This window comes from Astatotilapia calliptera, chromosome 7, assembly GCF_964374335.1.
Source record: "Astatotilapia calliptera chromosome 7, fAstCal68.1, whole genome shotgun sequence".
Taxonomy (NCBI): domain Eukaryota; kingdom Metazoa; phylum Chordata; class Actinopteri; order Cichliformes; family Cichlidae; genus Astatotilapia; species Astatotilapia calliptera.
This window is the reverse complement of record NC_137428.1, coordinates 1709251-1732627: the sequence shown is the minus strand read 5'-3', so window position 1 is coordinate 1732627 and position 23377 is coordinate 1709251. Positions and strand designations below refer to the sequence as shown.

The window sequence follows — 23377 nt, the reverse complement described above, 5'->3', positions numbered from 1 at the left end:
GAGTGTTACATAATAATTGATTTTAAAACATATTTATAAAATGTATTTATCTACAAAATTTGATTTACAAAATGTTTCCCCTTTCTACCTCCTCATTTTGATTTTTGTGCCTTAATCTCAGATTTGTGAGCCTCAAACCTTTCAAACTTTTGAATAACTGAATGTTAAGTTTTAGTTTCATCTCTGAAACATAAACTTACAAAGCCACAGCTTTTACCTCCCACTTTGTTGTTTTGTGCTGTGATGGGACGCTCGGTTCTTCCTCTAATCCCTGCTGTGTTTTTTGGACTTTGCTTTATTTGATAAAGGGTTGTTCTCTGTTGCTTCAGCTCTTTTTCCACAGTCTGCATCTTCCTGTGTTTCATGACACAAACAGTGACTTTCTAAGATTTTTACTTTTATCTCATAGTTAGATTTGTAAAAATACGTTTGAGCTTTTATTGGAAAGCTGTGGATAATTTCTTAATCACCTTGACTTCCAACCAAATTTGATAATTTAAAATCATCTGGGGTTTTTGGCTCAATCAGACTAATGGCCTTTAAAGCTGAGTGCCACAGACAGAGGGAGGAATATTAACAGATGGACTAACATACTGCTGGTTTGGGTCTCATCAGAGAAATAATGAGTGTTTCCAGCCATATTCTTCAGAAATCAATCTCAGAGGCTCGAGGACACCCCAGACTGCTAGATTAGATAGACTCTTAATTTGACACAACAGCCTTTGCATTTACATTTTAGTCATGTTGCCATTTCTGCAGACGTTCAGGCTGTTAATGGACACTTTCAGGACAGCCTGCTGTGGGAAATGAATGCGAGAGCTCACACTTACAGAGCAGAACAGTGTCTCCCTGAGGAAATGATCACTGATGACTCACATCAGCTGCAAAGAAAACCACTCAGAGGGATGCTGTTCATCTTGTCTGTTAGTCACCCAAGTGTCACTCAGTGCTCGGCATCAGTTCTTTTTGTTTTTTTAATACATATATGTCAATGACAGATGTAGGTACACTTGATTAAAAGCTCTGAATCGTGAGGCAAAACACACAAAGGCTCAAAAAGTCAGAGTACAGCCTGGTGTGTCCCTCACATCCACGTTAATCCATAAGCACGCACACTCTGACCTCTGCGAGTCGCGTAGTCGTATCCAAAAGTTACCTCGAGTCTTCATGAAACAATATTTCATTGACACAAGCAATAAGGAAGAAAGAGTATATACTCTTCATCTTCATGATTCTGCATATTTGTCACACCTACATGTTTCAGGTCATCAAACAAATTTTTAGATTACACAAAGATAATCAGAGTAAACACACAATCCGGTTTTTAGATGACGAGTTCGTTTATTAAGGCATCAAACTATCCAAACCTGCCGGCCCTCTTTGTTAAATCATGAATTAACTGTGACTGAGCCCAGTTTCACTGCCACAGCAAAGCTGATCACTGTGGCACCTGCTGACTCACAAACCTCTTAAACAGAAGCTGTCTGACAAAGTGAAACAGGCCGAAAGATCTCAACCAGCAGCACATCACGATCACGCCACGATATAAAGAACCAGCTGAGGAACAACATCGGTGACATCATCAGTCTGAAAAGTCACAGAGGCATTTCTAAGGCTTGTGAGAGTCGTTATCCACACCTTCACAAGAGTGACCAGCCAACCAAACTTACTCCACGAGCACATCATAAAATACATCAGTTCTGTCCTGTGACTTAGTCAATGACAGCTCTTTAAAACGAGGCTCTAAGGTGAGGTCTTCTCACGTCGTTAAATCCTCTGTAAGTCTCGTCCTCACCTCCTTTCCTGGTTCGGGCGAGGATAAGAGGACAGGAGGTCGGGATGTGAAATTTGAGATTGCTTTTGAAGCGCTGATGAGATTTGCGGTCGCCACCTTCTTAGACTTTTGGAGGCAGAAGTGTTCGTACTGGACGAGATGGTGAAGTTTGAAGCTTTCCCCACACTATAAATGGTCCAAACCTGTCTGTCTCTGCTGCTGGGCTCACTGCTGGAGCTTCAACTGGACAGTAGAGGACAGATTAGAGGAACGGAAGTGTTGGGCAGTTAATATTGGTGTAACTTTGGTCACCGCTAACAGGTTTGTGGCTAAAGTAAAATTTTCTGCCATAGAAGAGAGCGGTTTAAAGCAGCGGTCCCCAACCTCCGGGCCTCCGACCGGTACCGGGCCGCGAGAGTTGAGGCTCAGGTGTGAAATGTTTGGTTTTCAGGGTTTTTATCGGTTTTCAGCGTTATTTTGTTATCGTTTTTATCGTTAACTTGGTTTTCCTGGGTCTTTTCACGTGTGTTATGAATGAAGTAAGGAAGGAAAATACAAAGCTGCTGCCCGCTCAGGTCGCACAGAGGCTTGTGTTTTATTAAATTTAAGAGTTTATTATTCAGCAGAATAACTCACGTGTCTCTGGAGGAGAGCTGATTATACCTCAGAAAAGCAGAAAGAGTTTTAAAAGACTCGAGTTTTAAAAGACTTGGCTTCGTCAAACAGGCTGCTGATGGACAACTGAGCGGTCTCAGCTGAGCGCGCAGCAGTCGGGATCAAATGCAGCACGAGTACAATCACGAGAAAAGAAGAGCAGCCGAGGAATTAGACATGAAGGAAGCAGGCCCGCTTCAAATGAGGAAGTACTCGTACCAATCAGAGTTTTAAAGCAGCCATAGCTCTTTTATGATGAGGGCCTGAATTCTCCTTCAGGGCTTAATTAAAAGTGGAATGTAGAAGCCATTATCACACCGAGTGGCTGGTCCTTAAACCACCATTTCCACGTCTCCACAGTGTTTTAAAGAGGAACCACAGATGAGAGGTTATAATATTACAGAGGAGCAGTCACAGGGCACAGTTTGGTTAAAGGCTCGATGCAATAATCGAATAATAATCATTTATTTTGTGTTGCTTTTCAAAGTTGCCTCACGTAGGCTGTTACAACAAAAGAGAGTTATAAATTAAAATATATAAAGCAGCAAAAATAGGATAATAATAATGTTTTCATAGAAGATGAAAAGTCATGAAAGTTGTTTTATGAGCTCTGAGTTTGAATCAGTGATTTGTTGATTCCTGATCGACATGTTCAGTGTTTGATGGCTCCAAGCTGTCGCTCTGTAGTCTTTATTCCACTTTGTTTGACATGAACTTTGGACTTTGACCCAGTGATTTTGGGTTTGGGGGCTTCTGTTTAATCACTAGTTTGCTCATTGTTTCCATGAAGTTGACTGTTCCTGAGCTAATCTGAAGGCCACATGAAGTTTGAAAGTCTGTAGCGAATGACAGGAAGTTGGCGACCTATGCATCTCAGCATCTCCTGACCCCGCGCTGCGATTTACGTGGCCTACAGCTTCATGGCCGGGTTGCTGTTGTTCCCAGTCTCTTTCCCACTAACAGCTGACTATGGAATATTTAGTAGTGAGGACATTTCCTGACTGAACGTGTTGCACAGGTGGTGTCCTATCATGGTACCACACTGGAATTCACTGAGCTCCTGACAGCGAGTCATTCTTTCACAATCGTTTGTAGAAGCAGTCTGCATCCTTAGGCACGATCTGATATCGTCGTGTTGGTGTTGTTCCCACATCATCATGAAAATGTTGTTCCAGGTTCAACATTGCAAGTGACCAATCAGAATGTTGTGACGTCATACTTTTGCGACTTCGGGAAAAACCGCCGTAAAACAAAAAACTGTACTTAAGCTGCGAGAAACCGCCTCTGTCTGCCGATCAACGGACCCTGACCCTAACCCTAACCCTTTAATAAACGGTAAGCAGAATTGATATTGTCCTTGCAACATTGGAATTTCATAAATGCACGAATGGCTTGGTGCGCAAAAGAATAACGTCACAACAATGTGATTGGTCACTTGCAATGTTGAACCTGGAACAACATTTTCATGATGATGTGGGAACAACACCAACACGACGATATCAGATCATCCCATCCTTAGCTGCTTGACTTTATACACATGGAGGTGAATGGAACACCTGAATTTAATGAAAACAGAGTCTTTGTGTTTTTAGTTGGTTTAGCCTCTTGAGTGGCATCTTGTTAAGTCTCTCCAGTTTCTTGTTGATTGTGTCTATTTGGTCGGTAAGTCTGACGTCATTAGCCATTTCCGGATCCAAACTCCACTTCAGGTCCCAAAGCCAAACGAACACTGCGGCATCACTGAGAGTTACAAACTGTCTAAATTCTTTCATCTTTAATAAAATCATCAGCGTTGCTGCTTTACCAGGTGTAACAATTAAGTTTAACATCCAGGCATCCATGAAAACAGGATTTATGAAGTTTAGTTAGAAGTTAGCAGGAAGTTAGCTCGCTAGCTTCCATCTAAGCATGATATAGCATGTTCTGACTGAGAGGGTTCTGAAAAATTCAAACGTACAGCTCTGCTGTTATTTCCAACATAAATGAAGACAGTAAACTAAACAGCAGTGACGTTTGTAGGGTTACTGAAGTTGGGCTAGCTGCTATATAATGATGTGCTACGTGATTGCTAGCGACACAGCTATGTTAGCATAACATAAACACAGTGAAGCTGGAGGATGAACGCTAACTTTTTTCCACTTGATAAAAGTTAACGTGAGGGTTCCCGATGGTTTGGGCTTTTTTAAGGGGCTTGTTCAGATTAAATAGAACAAGATGCAAAGCATTAAAACATGTTAAAAACACAACAGTCTTAGTAAACACAGAGTAGTTCAGACCTGGCAGCAGGGTTCATACGTCACACTTAAAGAGCAGATGGGTCTAAGCTGCTGAGTGTTTCTTCTTCACTTACTATGTGTTTATACATCACTAATACAGATTGTGAATGAGATGTCATATATCTTATTGTTTGAACAGAGTGAGTAATTAGCAGAGAGATGAGTTCAGTATGTCAGAATTTGGTAACTGCAGTGTGAGGAACAGAGAAATGCAACCATCTCCAGGCCTTAACTCAAGGTTAGAGATAAGAAATGGAAAACGAGGAGAAGAAAACTAAATGTCAGCTTGTAAATGGATAATTTAGCCTGACTGCAATCAGCTGACAGTCTGAGTCTGTTCCCTCCAAACCTCACTGAGCTCAGCTGCTGAAGCTAATCAGTCACCTCAGAGGGCGACTCCAGGCACCAAACTTTGACTCTTGTTGCCTCAGCAGCTGGAAACAATTATGCGACCAATTACAGGAACTCTGAGCAACAAATCAACAACTGTTCAATAATTTCAGTCTGCATATGGAGAGCAGCCTGTACATAATCTATGTTAGTGTATTGGGTGTGGGTTGATGGGGGCATTTGGTGTGTTTTTGCTCTCTCCTTTCCACAAACGCTCTTTCTTCCTCTTTACTGATATTTTCTGGATTTATCAGCTGAGCTGCACCTGAGAGGGTGATCGGAGAAGTCGGCCAAGTGTAGATGCCAGCGATCAAAGGCGCTCCCGCTGTGAACGTTTGTTGGAATGTGTGTTTAATAAGATGATGGCGGATGGAGCTCACTGCACAGCAGAGAAACTGTCTCAAACTGGGTAAAGACTTTTGAAAGACACTATGATCAGAAGAAGATCCAACATGGAAGGCTGCACGGAGCATCTTTTGGACAGACATGAATACAGGTGTACATTTTGCCTTCTGGTGTGCCTTGAAATTATGCAAATTATTTCCCCTGCACCTTCTGTACTACCATTGCAACATGGCTGAGAAAAATTGGAAGATATCCAGTGTTCACAGGTAGAGCTTAAAGGTAATCTGTCATCGTTATCTGACAAAATCAGCGAGTCATCCACAAGCCACAGGATCCTGTATTTCAAATCCCAGAGCATCTTTCTGGATTTACTTACCCTGACATTGGTGGTCAAGTTAAGCAGTCACACAAAGCCAGTTACAAACTCACTAAGTTAACTCAGGCTTTCCCCACTTTCCTGGTGTTATACCTAAAACAACTATAAACTGCCACAGTCAGAAAACTTTTGCTCCACCTACTGAGTACCCGCCTAACCTAATGTGACCGCATGGTGGCCCAACACAACCCAATTTACGACATCTACCAACACTTTACAACAACACAGTAGATTAACAAAGCCGGAACATTTACGGAGCATAATATATTATATTCCAACACAAAAAAACCCTTCAACACAGTCCGTCATGGTGAAGAGAGAGCTGAGAGTAAAAGCGAAGCTCTCAATTTAACGGTCGATCTACGTCCCTACCCTCACCTATGGTCACGAGCTGTAGTGACCAAAAGAACGAGTGCGGATACAAGTGGCAGAAATCAGCTTCCTCCGAAGAGTGGCTGGCCTCTCCCTTAGAGGATAAAGAGTTTGGCCATCCAGGAGGGGCTCAGAGTAGAGCGGCTGCTCCTCCACATCGAAAGGAGCCAGTTGAGGTGGTTTGATAAGGGCGTCTGACAAGGATGCCTCCTGGGTGAGGTGTTCTAGGCATGTCCCACTGCAAGAGGCCCCGGGCCAGAACCAGGACACGCTGGAGAGATTATATCTCTCGGCTGGCCTGGGAACGCCTTGGTGTTCCTGCGGACAAGCTGGAGGAGGTGGCTGGGGAGAGGGAGGTCTGGGCTTCTCTGTCTCTGACCCCGGATACGTGGAAGAAGATGGATGGATAAAATAATCCAGATCAAAAGTTACAAACAACATGAATTAAAGATCATAACAATGCATGCACTCATTTACTCACAGCCAGGCAGACCTTCAGTACAGTAAAGAAAAACACAACTGTTACACAAAACAAGAAAAACAAAGTAAAACATGAAGTAACCAAAAGAAAAATAACAATTTTCTGAGACCAGAAAAGTGACGTGAAATGTAGCAACAGAGACGGAGCAAAAACACAGACAGCAGAAAAAAACCTACAAATACAGAAAAACAACAAACACATGACACACACCCACATCTGGTGGGATTTCCTGAGCTGTTCTGACATGGATGCAGTCATGACATCACTGTCACAGGTGTAGGTGGTCACCTGCAGATGTTTAGGAAACATGTTACACACAGTTCTGTGTTGTGTAGCATTGTGTGTGTGTGTGTGTGTGTGTGTGTGTGTGTGTGTGTGTGTGTGTGTGTGTGTGTGTGTGTGTGTGTGTGTGTGAGCTGGATAAAGAGCAGAGGAAGAAGAGCCCTTGTGGCTGTTGTGACTCTGATCCGTGTGGGTGACTCAGCTCGCATCGTGACGTCTTCTGAGGTTCTCGGGCTCCAAACACGAGGAACGGTGTAGGTGCCGAGCAGGCGGTTGCTATGCAACAATTCATCGCCAGCAGCATCCAGGTTGGACCCGAGTGGAGAGCAGCAGTCAGGCGGAGGGGGTGGTGTGTTCTTTGAAAAGCCGGAGGAAAGCAGCGTTTCTGCAGCGAGCTGTCAGTAGATTTGATTATGTGGAAGCTTAATGGAGAGGATCAGGCCAGAGCAGCTGCAAACGGAGATACGGTGCAGATAAATCTGGAAGACCGGGATGGAGGATGTGTAAAAACAGGCAAAGTGGGGCCTGGATGAACAGAGTGACACTAATTTGAAGTTTGCAACAGGCTGATGTAAGACAGGTACAGTGAGAGGCAGCACAGTGTTTACGCTTTACAGTGAAGGGATGAAGATGCAGAGTCTGTAAATGGAAATATTTACCGATCAGCTCTTCTCGATATGAAGCCGACCTCACATCAGCTGTGACGGTCTGGGTAATGTAGGTAATGAATAAATAAAGTACTTCCTGTTCTGCTGCACTGATTGTGATCATCTTTGTTGAATCCAACATCGTCACAGGAGAATTATTTTAGCATAAAGTTCAAAGATCCGGGCAGTCTGGAGTTTTTCTACATGGCAACTCTGCATTCACAATTTCCAGTTCTGGTGAGTAGAACTCTTCAAATTTCACTCAGTAAAACTGCAGCTCGGACTTCTTGGACGTTCTGTTGGTGCAGTAACTTCACAGCAGTCTTATTATTGATCAGATGATGTCATTAAAAATGCTCCAGAAGACTCAAAGCATAAACATGGTCCTGAGGTCCAGGTCAGGTGAAGCTGAGCAGACAGCTCTCGCCTGTGTCACCATCCACCTGTCATTCAAATAGGCCACACCCCTAGTAATGCAAAATTTAATCCTTAGTACAATTCAAACGGGCGACTTATAAAAACATTGTGGTTGCTACAGTTGCTATGAGGGACGAAAGGATCCATTGAAGGCGGACATTTTAACATGGGAGTCTGTGGGGACTGCCTCAGCGCTGGAGCCTCTGGTGGACGTTGGAGGAACTGCAGCTTGTAAATACTGTGTTTGATAAATATTTGATTGTTTTACAGATTCTCAGGCAGTCCTAACACTCCAGCTGCATTATGTCACGCTAAACTTAAAATAAGACGGCAATCTCCTGACAACAAGACAACACAGCGGTGGTTGCTCAGTGATTGGATTGAACTATTTGTTGCTTTTAGTGACTGACTGTGAGCGCTTTCTTGTGTTGATAAAGGTCCAGGTGACCACTTTTAATCTGAAGGTGATTTCACAGATCACCTGGTGGGAGTCTCCAGAATAATCCTCCCCCCCCCAGAGCTTCCAGACCCTCTCAGACAGACTCAGGGATGTGAAACGGCCAGCATGTCGCAACAAAGTAAATCTCTAAAAGTCCCACGTCTCTTTGCAAAAGTAGACTTGATTCAGTTGTTCATTGTTGTGATGTTCTGTGTATGCAGATAGAAGAGGTTTGTCACAGTAAACTACAACACTGGGATGCAGTGATTCAGTTTAGAAGCAGTCAGGCTCACTTGGTTTGCTGCTGTGTGGATATTTTAGCACTCTGAGCTGCGGTGTGGACGTCCAGGCCTCCAAACGCGCTTTTGCTTCACCTGAAGCATCAGGAACCCTGCGCTCTTTGAGTTACAGTGTTCAGACTTGGAGGGAGAAAAAAAAGAAGATTGATGCGGCTCGTGTTGAAGTCACGGTCTAAATCAGAAAGCCTCATCATATCCAGGCTGACCGAGGCTGCCTCGCTTCTCTCCAGGGTTTAATTAGAGCCCCCGGGCTCGGTGTGAATAATGCAGCACCTGAGCGCACCTGAGCGGCCTGCTCGAGCAGAACGAGGAGCCGCAGGGAGGCCGAGAGAGCACCACCTCCAGAGGGAGAGAGAGGGTGGTGAAAGGGTTTGAAAGAGTAACATCATAACATCTGAAGGTTTTCATGTCACTCTAATGATGTCCTGACAGAACCACGAGGGGCATCAGAAACATCTGTGTCACACCTGTCCATCACTACATCTGTGTTAGTGACACTGCTGGAAGAATCCAGATTGCTTTGATTATTGTTTCCTTCCATTTTGTTTGCACTAACACTGCAAGCATCAGACTAAATCATACTTAGTATGTATGACCCCACAGTACCATATCACCCTATTAGAGCACTCCGCTCTCGCTCTGCAGGCCTACTTGTTGTTCCTAGAGTATTTAACAGTAGAATGGGAGGCAGAGCCTTCAGTTTTCAGGCCCCTCTTCTGTGGAACCAGCTTCCAGTTTGGATTCAGGAGACAGACACTATCTCTACTTTCAAGATTAGGCTTCAAACTTTCCTTTTTGCTAAAGCATATAGTTAGGGCTGGACCAGGTGACCCTGAATCCTCCCTTAGTTATGCTGCAATAGACGTAGGCTGCCGGGGGATTCCCATGATGCACTGGGTGTTTCTTCTTCACTCACTATGTGTTAACAGACCTCTATGCATTGAATCATATCTGTTATTAACCTCTGTCTCTCTTCCACAGCATGTCTTTATCCTGTCTTCCTTCTCTCACCCCAACCAATCACAGCAGATTGCCCCGCCCCTCCCTGAGCCTGGTTCTGCTGGAGGTTTCTTCCTGTTAAAAGGGAGTTTTTCCTTCCCACTGTCGCCAAAGTGCTGCTCACATGTCATTGTTGGAGTTTCTCTTTTGTCTCTTTATTATCATAAGGTTCTTACTCTACAATATAAAGTACCTGGAGGCAACTGTTGTTGTTTTTGCTGTATAAATAAAAGTGAACTGAGTTGAATGTAATTTGGTTGAATAGGAAATTCACATCATGGATCTGGAGCAGCTGTGTGATGATGTCATGTCAACATGGACCAAAACCTCTGAGGGATGTTTCCAGAAACTTTTTAAATTTGTGCCACAAATGACTAAAGCAGAAGAGAGCTCAGACTCAGCTTCACTGTCATTCAGCCATTTGACATGATATGAATGAAAAACAGATTCTCTGTCCAGGACCTGGGTCTGAGCGACCCAGGGTCCATGAGCATTTATGACTCTTGTTATATGATATGTGTTTGTTTCTGCATTGTGCTGCTGTTCCTGTGTCTATGATGTTGGAGACCTCACCTGCTCAACCGCCTGCCATAACCACGCCACCATCACTTTACCTACCTGTTGCTGCTGCATCACCGTCCAATCTACCCCCAGTGGCTGCTACACCACCATCATTTCCACTGCCTGCAGCTGCCACACCAGCACGGCCTGTGTGTCACAAACCACCTGCAGTGCTTCGCCATGGGCCATCGGAGCTCTTACGTGGCTGGACCTACTACAAGGCTGTCATCAGATCACTGGCCGGCCACCAGAACTGCTATGCCACAGCTGCCAGACCTGTGGCAGGCCGCTCGAGCTGTTTTCCTGCCGTCACCGTCCATCGGGCCAGCTGCCAAAACTGTGGCAGAACTGTGGTTGATTTTTTCAGTTTTTTGGGGACTGTTTTGACAGCGCTGCTGGACGTGCGGTCGGACTTTGAAACCGTTGGGATTAGGGGCTCTGTTTGCTAGAGGATTTTGTTTTTGCACGGAGAGTGCGGAGACTCGGGAGCAGAGTACAGACACTTGGGAGAAGGCGCGACACGGGAGTCGTGGGAGCGCACTGGAGATTTGTTGTGTGTTACATTTACTTCACTGTAAATCAACGCACTGTTTACTGCACAGAGTCCAGCATTTAGGTCCTTTCTCCCCCACAGTCTGCCACACAGACCGTGACATTCTCAGGTCTCAGTATTGCAGCATGCTACCAAACAACGAGTAAAACATTACAAATAACTACAATTAATAGAACAAGAAATTCTCAAAAATAAGTACTGAAATATGCAAAAACGTAAATAACAATCACAAATATATAATATTTAAATTTGGTTCTTCTTTATTTTAATGACTATTTACAGATTTTCACTGGAGGCATCAAAACTATGGATGAACACATGGAATTAAACCCTCGGCCTTCTCTCAGCGAGCTTCATGCTGTAGTCACCTGACATGGTTTCACTTCACAGGTGTGTTAACTCCAAAGCTGGAATCCTGGAATTTCTTGCCTTCTGAATCTGGTTGGGACTAGAAGTCAGGGTGGCACGCAGTAGGGCTGCACGATATTAGGAAACCCTGCGATGTGCGATAACTGCGATCAATATTGCGATAACGATATGACTTGCGATAAAATAAATAGCAAAACAAACAAAAAACCCCGAATACATAATTTACGTTTTACTGCAACAGTTTTATTTAAAGAAAGCTGCCGTATTAGCAGTGTAACAACAAAGTGCACTTTAACATTGAAACATTGCCCCCATAAAAATTTTTGGGTCTTCTTTAAGATCCCAGCTGGCCAGCACCTCACGTAATACACGGGTTATATTTTCACTAGTGTGAGAGTTTGGAAAACACACAGTCTCTAGACACCGTGTTTTCAGTTCAAAGTCTTCGGTGAGGAAGAGCACTGTGAAACTCATATATGGCTCCGTTGTACGACTTGATCATAGGTCTGTAGCGTAGTTTTCAGCTTGGCTCAGTTCAAATGTGACGGTCTTGTGTAGGGCTGGGTATCGTCCATGATTTCTAGAATCGATTCGAATCCGATTCACAAGGTCCTGAATCGATTCGATACACGATTCGATTCAATTCGATTCGATTCGATTTAAATCTGGGAAATTTTGCCTCAGTCAGATTATAATTCAGATCAGCACATTTACATATTTTTGTATCTATAAAAAGGAAGCTGACACACGCAAGACTTTATCACAGGTGTGAGCGTCACAGCAGAGGCCTTTGTGTCAAAGTAGCTGAAGATAAAACACAGAAACACATGAAGGTGGTTTTCCTGGCCTGGATTTTATAAAAATATTCTGCAGTACATCAAAAACGAAAGAAAACCATTAACCAGCTTATGAACATTGTCTCTGAAGTTACAGCGGTTTTATTAGAGACACAGCGTTTTGCATAATTTTAAAAAGTTTACATTTGTTCAGAAGCCTATTGAACGGCAGAAATTAGGTTTTCTCTTTGGAAGTAAGTAAAAAAAAACATCGGCCGACAGCCTGTAAACAACGGTAGACTTGTGCGTAACAACCAAGCGAATAATGCAGAAAACAGATTTCGGGGACAGACGGGAAACTGTTCTTGAAGTACAGAGAGAGAGAGAGAGCTGTGCATGAAGTGTGATTTTATCCTGGTGGAAGCAAAACAGCAACAGTCAGAGTGAATTCATGACGATGTTTATGTGAAGCGTAGTTTGGATCTTCTTTTGCTGCTGGTTCGGTCAATGTTGTTTGGAGAGAGATCAAACTAACAGCTTTAGAATCTGTGCAAAAACGGCGTGAACACAAAGCGCGGACCCGCCGAAACATCAGAATCAGCGAGCTGTCGGCTTTCAGCCCCGAGCGTGTCCGTGCCGTCGGGTGAGAAAGTCACATCTCACTGATCCTGATCCGTCGGCGCTTTGTGTTTACGTCTCTGTGCAGAATCTGTGTTCCTGCTCTCATTCACTGTTTTAAATGTTTGGTGGTTGTCAAAATTTTGTGAAGTTTCACCTGAGATTCTGGAATTTCAGGCAAAATACATTTATATTAAAAAAATCAATTCAGGATTTTAATGAATCGATATCACGTTATCCAAGCCAGAATCGATATTAATCGATGAATCGATTATTAAAACCCACCCTAGTCTTGCGGCATGTTTCGTACATTTGTGGAATGGCGACATGGGAAAAGTAGTTTCCTGAGGGGATGCGGTATCTCCGGTCCACTTTATGTATCAGACTGGTGAAGCCCTCCCTGCTAACTGTATTTATAGGCATCATGTCTTTGTCAAAAAATGTGTAATGGCCTCTGTTATTTCTTTGTAGCGCTTCCACGTTTTCTCATAAGGAGTTCCACTTGAAAAACTCGGATGCAGAGACGGCCGTTGGACTGCGGCGCTCTTTGTCTTAACATTAGCAACATTAGCTAGCCCTGTCTTTCTGGAACTCTTCAAACAGTTCTCTGTGGTCGTGTTGAAGATGATGGTGGAGTCGTGTTTCCTCTGGTGGTTGCCACGAGTGTCCGGCAAGTTTTGCAGAGCACCTGTGTTTGGAGAACGTCGTCTTTACCAAATCCAAAGTACCTCCAAATAAGCGAGGTACTATTTTTTAGCCACGAGTTCATAGTCAGTAGCGTTCTCGTCATGCGTCTCGCTCTCAGCCATTACAACTCCGACTCGTCGCTGCAGCGTTGTTCGCTCCCCACCTACATAGGAGGCGGGCCTCTAATCCATTTGATTGGTTAATGCCGTGAAGGGCTCTGTTCGACTGGTCAAATGTGTAAAGGGGTTTCTTTGATTGGCAAATTCTTTAAAGCACGTGCGTAAACATTTTAAGGTACCCAATTATCGCAGTTTGCGCCGTCTTTTGCAATGGGCCCATCGCACAGGCTGATATTGCGATGACAATAAATTTTTTATTTATTGTGCAGGCCTAGTACACAGCTGACAGCTCTATTTGACAACTGTTAGAATTCATATTATGGCAAGAACCAATCAGCGAAGGAAACAACAGTCTGTCATTTCTTTAAGAACTGAAGGTCAGTCAATCCAGGAAATTGCAAAAACTTCACAAAAACCATAAAGCGCTACAAAGAAACTGGCTCACACGAGGACCGCCCCAGGAAAGCAAGAGCCAGAGTCCCCTCTGCTGCTGAGGATACATTCATCCACCAGCCTCAGAAATCACAAGTTAACAGCTACTCAGATCAGAGCGCAGATAAATGCCACATAGAGCTCCAGTAACAGACACACTCTACATCAGCTGTTCAGAGGAGACTGTGTGAATCAGGCCTTTATGGTCAAATAGCAAGCAGAGGAGATTAGTTTGGGCCAAGAAACACAGGGAATGGACATTAGACCATCTGTGCTTTGGTGTGATGAGTCCAAATCTGAGATCTTTGGTTCCACAAAGGTGAACGATGGTCTCTACATGCATGGTTCCCACCATGAAGCATGGAGAAGGAGTGTCTGGTAGTGTGTGCGCCAGTGAACATGAACTTTTAAAACTCAAAATATTTTTTTATATACTGGTTAAAAGTGTTTGTGAAATACTTTGTTCTTTATGCTGGACTAACAAACTGCAGTCACAAAGACTGACTGTGAGCACTTTTCGGTGATTACAGAGTCATAATAACGTGTCATATATGAGATTATCACCATGGCATGACATCACATCATGTATGTATTTGCAATATTTAAAAAAAACAGCTGACAGTGTGTTTTCATATTTTCATTCTGTGCTTAAAGGGAGAAAGGTTTATTATTTCTGCAGTATTGCTGTCATTGCTTTTATCTATAGTTTTTTGTTGTTGTTGAGAATAACAGAGTGAGTCAGACTGCAGGATGAACACTGAGCTGTTTGTGCCCCCCAGTGGTCTTTGACCACAACGTGCTTCCAGTGAATTCCCGAATCCAAGCTGTGTGTCATCAGCAGCCACTCCACCTTAAAACTGACTTCACGTATAAAACTTGGGTCATTTATTTAAGAATTTGCACCATATCCAGCCTTCTTGTGCCCCCCTGTACAGAAACTCAAATGTTATTTTCAGACTTTTATTTTAGGGAGCCTTACACCTGTACACATGGTACACATTCACAAATAACGTTTCATTTAAAAATTTGTAATAGAGGGGAGGACACATATGCTAATGTAATGTTAATAAATGGGGATTTATGAACACTAAACTTTCATGTTCAGAGAACACGCTCAGCTATATCTTGAGGATCTGAGTGTTCATGTGATTTATATTCTTTGCTATATATATGCAACAACGTCCAACGTTACATGTTAGTCAACTTCATTCACATTAATTAACCTTCAGCTTTCGAAACTTAAGTTTTTATATTTCCTTGAACCACTTGAATGCACCTTTTCTAATTCGTGTTTTACCGGGGGTCCGCGAAGGCGCTTCGTTGGCATTTTACGGCCTCCGATTGGTTCGATTTGTGTTATTTGCACCACGTGACACCAGACATGGCCGCCAGCGAGCCGAGTAAAGACGGTAAGTGTGACCTTTTAAACGTGTCCGCGGCTTTAATGCTGATATCTGGTGGTCTGCGTGCAAAGGTTTGGGTGTCGGTGACTCTCCGAGTCTGTGGGAATCCACAATCAGCAGAAAAAAGGCTAAAAAAAATCAGAAAAGCAGGCGGGAACCCGCCCGGCTAAGCTAGCAGGCTAGGAAATAGCTGGGCTGCTAACTGTGATTATACAGCAATCTCTATATTCAGTCAGTACTCAGTCTGACAGCTGTGAAGTTTATTCAGGATTTAACAGCGTGTAAAGTCTGAGTTCGATTAATGAGTTATTTAATTCATTAATTAATTTATTTTTTTACTTTTAGATCATAGTTTTGTCCCCACGGGTGATGAAAATAATTGTATACAGACAGATTTTTGTAGATCAGAGGGAAATGCTTCTTCATGCCAGGCTGTACATTCTCGCTTCCGCTTGGTTTTGACTCACCTGGTCTGGAGTAGAGTGTGTGTGGTATATAAGGTGTAGTCTCTCTTCTGCTTTCTCAGGTAAGGACAGCATTCTGGAGCCGCTGTGTTTCCCCGATCAGCCGGCTGACACCTCCAGCCCTCCCGGTGTTCAATGTCCCGGCTCCGAGCCGCTGGTCTGCCTGTTCTGCTCTGAGTCCGTCCCACCGCCGCGGAAAGACGTCCTCCTCAGACACCTGCTGATGGAGCACAAGCTTGTCATCGCCGACGTCAAACTCATCGCAGACGTCCCAAAGTACGAGCCACACATGCTCCGGCTCACTCGTTTAACTCTCGGGAACACGTTTGGATGTTTTTAGCATTTGGAACTCGATCATTTCACCAAAGACTTCCTGTAATTATTTGGGGTGATGGGGGGAAACCCTTACCTTACAAGTATAAATATATACAACAAGTCCAGCATGTCCACGCCTGTTAGTGTGCTGCTTTTATGAACCGTGACGAAGTGTTTCTGCGCGCCGGTAAACCTGGCTGTGAGTCGGTTTTTACTGACGAGTTTCCTCCATCAGGTACTTGCTGTACTGGAAGGGCAGATTCCTCGAGCAGCCGCTCACAGATTTCTGCAGCGTCATCAAAACCAACTCCACGGGCCCAGTCGGTGAGTTCACTCAAACCCACAGAGGACCTGACCTTTCAAAGTGAACCACGTACACTTCCTCCAGCTCTGATTAATGACTCATTAAAAACTCTTCTTCCTCGCTGACCTGACAGAGAAGCAGGAGGACTACTTCCTGCTGTGTGACGTCCTTCCAGAAGACAGAGTCCTCCGAGAGAAGCTGCAGCAGAAACGACTGGTGAGGAGACGTGACACTCGGAGCATCCTGAGTGAATCTTGTGCTGCTGGAAGTTTCGTTTCTTTTAAACTTTATTTTGAGGCAAAGTCTGAAAATCAGGAAAAATCAGAAAAATTGCAGATTTGAGTGAGTTGACACGCTTTGTGTCGTTGTAACCTCTGCACTTTAAATATCTGAGCACTCTGAGGTAGTTTTCTGAAGAATTCCTCTGAGCTCTTCTTCTGTGCTCCCACAGGAGGAGGTCCTGGAGCAGCAGCAGAAGGAGCGAGACGACAGCAGCTTCCATCGTCTCTGCATGTTCTGCAGCGAAGAGTTCACGGGAAACAGGTAACGCGCCGCGGGATTCCCATCAGTCCTGGAAACCTCACGTGTGTTAGATGAAAGCAGACAGAAGGTAGAGCTTCCTGAAATCATGTGACTAAAAGCTTCTTTGCTTCCTGTAGTCATCTCTTATGATCCAACCCCCAAAAAGCTGCTTTTTACGCATAATTCCATAAACATCATTCAGTGACATGTCTGAGCCTGAACCAAGAAGCTGATCTGAGACCAGTGCAGCTCCTCACCCTTCTTCCTCTCCTGCTAAGGGTCAGGTCTGAGACCTGTGCAGGTGTGCGCTGGTTCATGAATGGCATGAAGGTGTGACTCACTGGTGTTTACCACAGTTCTTGTGTGGATCTGTGTCTTACCTCCAGTTAAGCTTCCATCCATCCATTTTCAGTCACTGTGTTGGTTCGCAGATGCTCGGCCTCCCTCTGCACAGGCACCACCTCCAGCTCCTTGCGGGAGGACGCCGAGAGACATAACCCGCGTCCGCTCCGGGTCTCCTCACATTTGGACATGCAGCGGCCCATGGCGAGAGAGGCTGCTTCCCTCTGTCTGCCACTATGGGCACGCTGCGTGGATCTTGAAGTCTTGTCCAAATGGGAACTTCTGGACGAAGCCCAAAGGACTGCAGCGCAGTGCTAACAGTGATGATGTCAGCTGATGTTTTCTTTTGTTTATTAAAAATGGCTCCACGTGCTGTTTCCAGGTCGTCTCTGCTGAACCACATGGCCAGAGAGCATTCCTTCAGCATCGGACTGCCGGACAACATCGTCTACTGCAGCGAGTTCCTCGACACGCTGCAGGACAAACTGGACAGGTACGCTAATCGTTGCTTTTTATTCACAGCGTTAAGTTTTGTTTCGCGCGCCTTTTCATTTTGCTCCCCTCGCTTCAGTCTGCAGTGTCTGTACTGCGAGAAAACGTTTCGAGATAAAACCACGCTGAAGGATCACATGAGGAAAAAAGCTCACCGCCGCATCAACGCCAAAAACCACGAGTACGACCGCTTCTACGTCATCAACTACCTGGTAAAACCCAGCGACACACTCGCCACACGCTTCCACGTCAGGATAAACGAAGCAGTTCTGTAGAAGCAAACGCACGACCTGAATGTATTGTTCCGATTTTAAAGCGTCCCTCCTGTCCTGTCAGGAACTGGGAAAAACGTGGGAGGAGGTGCAAAGCGAAGATGACCGTGAGCTGGCGGATGATGAGGATGAGTAAGTATCCTCATGTAGCTCTGTGAGGACGGCATTAACTAAAGTGTCCTGATGCATGTCATACACACTGCTCTGTGTCGTGTTAAAGGCAAAAACCGGGCCGGGCTGCACTTGCATGTAATACCAGCTTTTACCACCAGATGGTGCAGTTAGTGGGTGTAACGTTTATTTTAAACCAACACGACATCACCAGTCCGAGCACGCTTGATCTCCAGCGCTAACCAGGTGCTGTGAGCTCGGGGTAGCTGTGGATCAGGAGGTGCAGCGAAAGGTTGGAGGTTTGATCCCCGGCTCGATCCCAGATACTGAACCTTGGATTGTCCCTCCTGATAATATTCTTATTTACTGTGTCAGCCTGGATGCAAAAGTTTCAATCAAGTCCACTTCCTAGTCCTCCTCTGATCCTGTGTAAATGTCTGCTCGTGTCATCTCTGTATCGTCCGCAGTGATTGGTCGGACTGGCAGGCTCATCCGGTCTCTGCAGTGTGTCTGTTCTGTGATCACCAATCGGAGACGTTGGAGCAGATCTACGCGCATATGAAGGTACGGGAACGTAGAAGTTTCAGAGAAGGAAAATATCATTTTCTGCTTTTCATCCCTGAAACGATTCTGCAAAGGCTTCTGGGAGAACGGAGACAGTGCACACTAACAGGAAACGATCTGCTTCCTGAGGTCTCTGCAAACATATGAATCCATCGTTCGCACAAAACATGGATTTTACTCAGAAAGTGCCCTCACACACAGACGGACCGAAGCTGAAGAGCTTTTAAAATGAAGCGCCTTTTATTTTGAAAAGTTTCCAAATAAATACATGATTGTCAAACCTTTAACGAGCAAATAAAAATGTTTCCTCGTTGTTGGGTCTGTGTTTCCACATGCCCCGCTAGTTTAGAGACTTATTCATCATGAAGGAAACAAGACATAACAGAACATCTTCAACCGGTTTTTCACTCGCTAACGAGGGAAGTCTTTGGTCAAGAACCAGCTCTTGGAGCCCACGCCCCTGTCCTGTCTCAGGCCCGAAGTCCTTCAAAGAGCAGCTTCCCCCGTAGCTATTTATTGACATGGCAGTTACAATACACAATACAACACAAGCACCTCCCACGTAAAACCCCCCCAATGGTTCTAAGACAAGGGTGTGTGTGTGTGTGTGTGTGTGTGTGTGTGTGTGTGTGTGTGTGTGTGTGTGTGTGTGTGTGTGTGTCAGTCATAAAAGCAGGAAGCTCACAACAGATCTGTCAGGATGCAGCTGCAATAAAAGCTCCCCCAGCACAGAGTGGCTGGAGAGGTCAGAGACAAAGGAACGTCTTGATCCTATAGGTTGAACTCAGACCGTACAAATTTAAGAAACACGATGACAACATTCAACAATTAGACTTAACACTCGTGAACAATAAATAAATCTAGGATTGGACGTCGACTGCAGTCCGATTTTGTCGTTGATTAAACGTTCTGGTTTAAAGTCAGAACCAGTTTCCCAAACGTGACTCTAAGTTTGTGCTCACGAGTGACGAGTTTACCTGAGAGGCAGAAAAGTTTCTCTCTGCTTTCTGGTTTTGTTATTTATGAAGTCTGTAACGGGCGTCGCGTGCGTGACCCTGACATCTTTCTGTTTTGTGTTTGCAGGAGGCTCACGGCTTCGACCTCCACCTCCTTAAGACCGAGCTCAGTGGGTGAAATCGCCGTGGTAATTCGAGCGCAGTTTGCTTCTATTTCTTCCTTCTGAGTGTTTCTAATGTTCTGTCCTCCCTCAGACCTCAAGTTCTACCAGCAGGTCAAACTGGTGAACTTCATCCGGCGGCAGATCCATCAGAGCCGCTGCTACGGCTGCACGCGGATGTTCGACTGCCGGGCGGACGCCCTGCGTCACATCGCGGCTGAAGGTCACGTGATGAAACTGCCAGAGATGTCCGCCTGGGACCAGCCGCAGTAGGTTTAAGGAAGCGCCTGCAGAATTAACCAATGAGAGCGCGGGCTTTAAAGCTGGCGTACAGCTGCTGATGAACGTGGTCAACGCCACAGATGTTTACACTTCATTTGGAGTATCTTTATCAGCTGAGGAAAATGGCGTCCTTTTTGGGACTAATTTGAGCCTGAGCACTAAACGTCGTCTCGCTCCGCAGGTATTACTTCCCCACGTACGAGAACGACGCTCTCCTGTGCACGCTCTCTGACAGCGAGGAAGGCGACGGTGACGAGGAGCATCGCGGCGAGGAGATCCCGGTCATCGCGGAGGACATCTCTAACCTGAGAGCGCTGAAACAGTCCAGTGTCCTCAAGCAGCTGCTGAAGGAGCGAGGAGGCAGCAGCTAGGACCACAGACGGACACGTGTCATACGTTTGACTCAAAGGCGTCTCTGACGTCGGCTGAGTTCAGCTCATGGTGACCACATCCCACATGGCTGGAACGCAGCGGCACGGGTTTGAGTCCGGCCCTTTCCCTCTCAACTATTTCCTGTACGTCTCTACTTAGTAAAGATAAGAAAGGCAAAAGAAGAGTCCTCTCCACAGCTGGACACGCGGACGCCATGATGTCCGCTGAAACGTAATTGCTCTGCCTCGTGCAATGAAGCTGAAACATGCGTTTTCTTGAATATGAATTTTAGTACTCGAGTAAAAATGATTTTCTTTTGTAACTTGTAACTGAGCTGGATTCAGTGCTGTGGTGGACGAGCTCATCGTCAAGATGAGACGAGAGACTCTTTATTGTCATTGCACAGTCACACTTAGAACAACAGCACTACACAATTGCAAACTGTCCCGCGTCGGCACTACGCACAACACAAACAACACAACACAGGAACTTAATAAATGAAAAGAATGAGTGTATGTTTTACTGCACATTGTTATTATTATTGTTGTTGTTGTCCCCTCAGAAAGCCCAGGGACGTCTCGTGCCTGAAACATCTGTCCTATTTGGTGTTTCTGTTGTTTTTCTGCATCGCTTTGCTGAGCGACACCTGCCGTATGGTGGAGCCGAACTGCAGCGCTCAGAGTTTTCACCGCGTCCTTCGCGTCCAGGCTCACGTTCACGAACATGCAGCACTGAGGAGAGAAACGAGAGGTCGCTGCAGGAACTCACTGCTGTCAAACTTCCTGTTTTATCCTCATTTCGTACTCTGGCAGGCTGTAGGACATTTTGGACAATCTATAATCTTCTAACACAAAAACATACAAGTGTTCACTGAAGTAAACACACAGAGCAGTAGCAGATTTTTTTAAGTGTTTTATTTATTTTCATTTGCTGCTAACTGCCTTGTTTTCATTTGTAGTTTTTGTAGTAGGAAGAACTACAAAATCTACAAATAAACAAAGAGCAGTTAGCAAATGTAGTGCTCTCCACTATGTGAAGCCCTCACATGAATTTTTAGATTTTTCAGTTTAAGCCAATTAAATGAAATCCAAAAATTCAGCCCCAACAATCAAATGATCCCCTATGAGCAAGCACTCTGGCAACGGTGGAGAGGAAAAACTCCCTTTTAACAGGAAGAAGCCTCTGGCAGAACCAGGCTCAGGGAGGGGCGGTCTTCTGCCATGACTGGTTGGGGGGTGAGGGGCAAAATTAAATCAAACATAAAGGAGAGCACAGCATATTTATGACAGGTCGGTGGACTGTGGCTCGAGTTCAAAAGATGCTCGAATCCCGCCTGAGGTGGTATGGACACGTGATTCGAAGCGATGAGAACTCAGCAAAAACGACTATTAAGGATCGACCCAGACGGACGCCGGCCTCGAGGCAGACCGAAAAAACGGTGGATGGACAAAATCAGGGAAGACATTAAGACCATCAACGCGTCACCCGAGGACGCCTTGGACAGAACCAAACGGAGAAACCTTTGCTGAGGAGCGGACCCTGCACCAGCGGGAACAACGCCAGGATGAAGGTGGACTGTGGCTGGAAAAGATCATTACTGTTTTTAAAGGGTAACTGGTCCGCATCCACAATGACAGTAGAGCTGTCATTGTGGATGCGGACCACAATCCACAGTTGTCGATGGGACGTGTGCATGCAAGCATACGCAAGCCATCCCCGCTCTGTGGGGTCATGACAATAATCATGACCCCACAGAGCGGGACATTCGCTTCAGCCGAAAATCTTAGAGGCGACCCAGAAAGCTGCAGGAAGCGCAATGACACATCCGGCAACAGTTAAACCTACTTTAAGTAGGTTTACACCCCACGAACCAGGCGATTCTCTTTCTGTTGTCTCTTGTTCCCGTACCGCTGGGCGCTGAAGATTTTCCACAGTTTGTCTGACTTCTGCGATCTCTTGCCTCAATTGTGCGTATGCTTGCCCGAATTGTGCGTTTGCTTGCCCGAGTTGGGCATTTCCTTCGATGAGTTGTGCGTTTTCTTCCCTGAGTTGTGCGTTTTCTTCCCTGAGTTGTGCATTTCCTTCGATGAGTTGTGCGTTTTCTTCCCTGAGTTGTGCGTTTTCTTCCCTGAGTCGTATATTTCTTTGACAGACTAGTGTGATATGTTGACTGAATTCTATGAGTTGTTCGTTTTCTTCCATGAGCTGTGCATTTTCATGCTCGAGTTCCTCTCTCGTACGCTGCAGTGGGTCTGACGGATCTCCCTGTGACATTTTTGTAAAGGGTTAAAGCTCAAAAGTGTCCAAAAGTTAGATCTCTGAATGATTTAAATGCAAAGGGTAGCTGTGTCTCAAACAACTGTCTCTTTCTGCTGTAAACTGTTGAACGAGCTCCTATTTATAGACTCGGTGGGCGTGGCAGAGAATGCGATGTCGCTGTGACAAAACAATGATCCTTTGATCTTCTCAAAGGATCATTGTGATGTCGCCGTGACGTCACGATGATCGTTCGAGAAGATCAAAGGAGCGCTGTGGATCATTCTGCGCATGCTCAGATCAATGAACGGGAGAATTATTTGTAAATACTTTGCTAGCTAACAAAGGTGCTTTTAGCAACAGCTGGTGGTGGTTCGTCGCTATCAACCCTTAAACTCGTGAACTGGCTCTCTAGCTTTTCGATTGCTACTGTTGTCTATCACATATGTATTATTTGGAACCCAGCTTACCTGTAAAAACAGACACACAGCAGGTAACAGGAACTACTCGGTGCGCCAGCTCGGCACCACTAGGCTGTGTCCCAATTCAGGGTCTGCACGCTTGAAGTACGCGCACTACGCACGGTGCGTACTATAAGTATGAGAAGTGCGGAAGTGAGAGGCTTGTGAAATAGGACGGTCTTGCCTTCGTCGCGCTGCTCAGGTTGCCTAGCAACCATGATACTAACCGCGAGA

General features: G+C 45.1%; 2 protein-coding genes and 1 long non-coding RNA gene across 5 annotated transcripts in view; 1 reads left to right on the top strand and 2 right to left on the bottom strand.

Moving 5' to 3' along the window:
• Positions 1-15877, bottom strand: part of immp2l (inner mitochondrial membrane peptidase subunit 2) — a 215565-nt gene extending 199688 nt beyond the window's left edge. The window contains exon 1 of one of the 2 annotated variants that reach the window (XM_080303342.1): positions 15737-15877. In XM_080303342.1, the coding sequence (XP_080159468.1) occupies positions 15737-15808 (72 nt within the window). In that variant the 5' untranslated portion in view covers positions 15809-15877. The remainder of the gene's footprint in view (positions 1-15736) is intronic. The other variant, XM_026172424.2, reaches the window with a different exon arrangement.
• Positions 15145-20941, top strand: znf277 (zinc finger protein 277). Of its 2 annotated transcripts, XM_026172420.2 has the most exons (12): positions 15145-15275; positions 15796-16009; positions 16284-16372; positions 16486-16568; positions 16804-16895; positions 17599-17709; positions 17788-17920; positions 18045-18112; positions 18559-18655; positions 19739-19781; positions 19867-20041; positions 20236-20941. In XM_026172420.2, the coding sequence occupies exons 1-12, from the start codon at positions 15248-15250 to the stop codon at positions 20423-20425; spliced, it is 1323 nt and encodes a 440-aa protein (XP_026028205.1). In that variant the 5' UTR covers positions 15145-15247; the 3' UTR covers positions 20426-20941. The 2 variants fall into 2 exon arrangements, with proteins under 2 accessions (XP_026028205.1, XP_080159467.1); XM_080303341.1 differs by lacking the exons at positions 17788-17920; positions 18045-18112.
• LOC145429637 (uncharacterized) lies at positions 20921-23377 on the bottom strand. Its single transcript, XR_013909902.1, has 2 exons — positions 23153-23377; positions 20921-22691 (listed from the first exon to the last, which is right to left on the bottom strand). It is a non-coding gene; the product is annotated as an uncharacterized LOC145429637 (long non-coding RNA).

What these genes read in the sequence shown, in the direction of transcription:
- znf277 (XM_026172420.2), top strand. Translation starts at nt 15,248, where the DNA reads ATGGCCGCCAGCGAGCCGAGTAAAGACG. An exon ending in AGCTGCAGCAGAAACGACTG is followed by an intron (nt 16,569 to 16,803) that starts GTGAGGAGACGT and finishes GTGCTCCCACAG; the next exon opens with GAGGAGGTCCTGGAGCAGCA. An exon ending in GAAGAGTTCACGGGAAACAG is followed by an intron (nt 16,896 to 17,598) that starts GTAACGCGCCGC and finishes TGCTGTTTCCAG; the next exon opens with GTCGTCTCTGCTGAACCACA.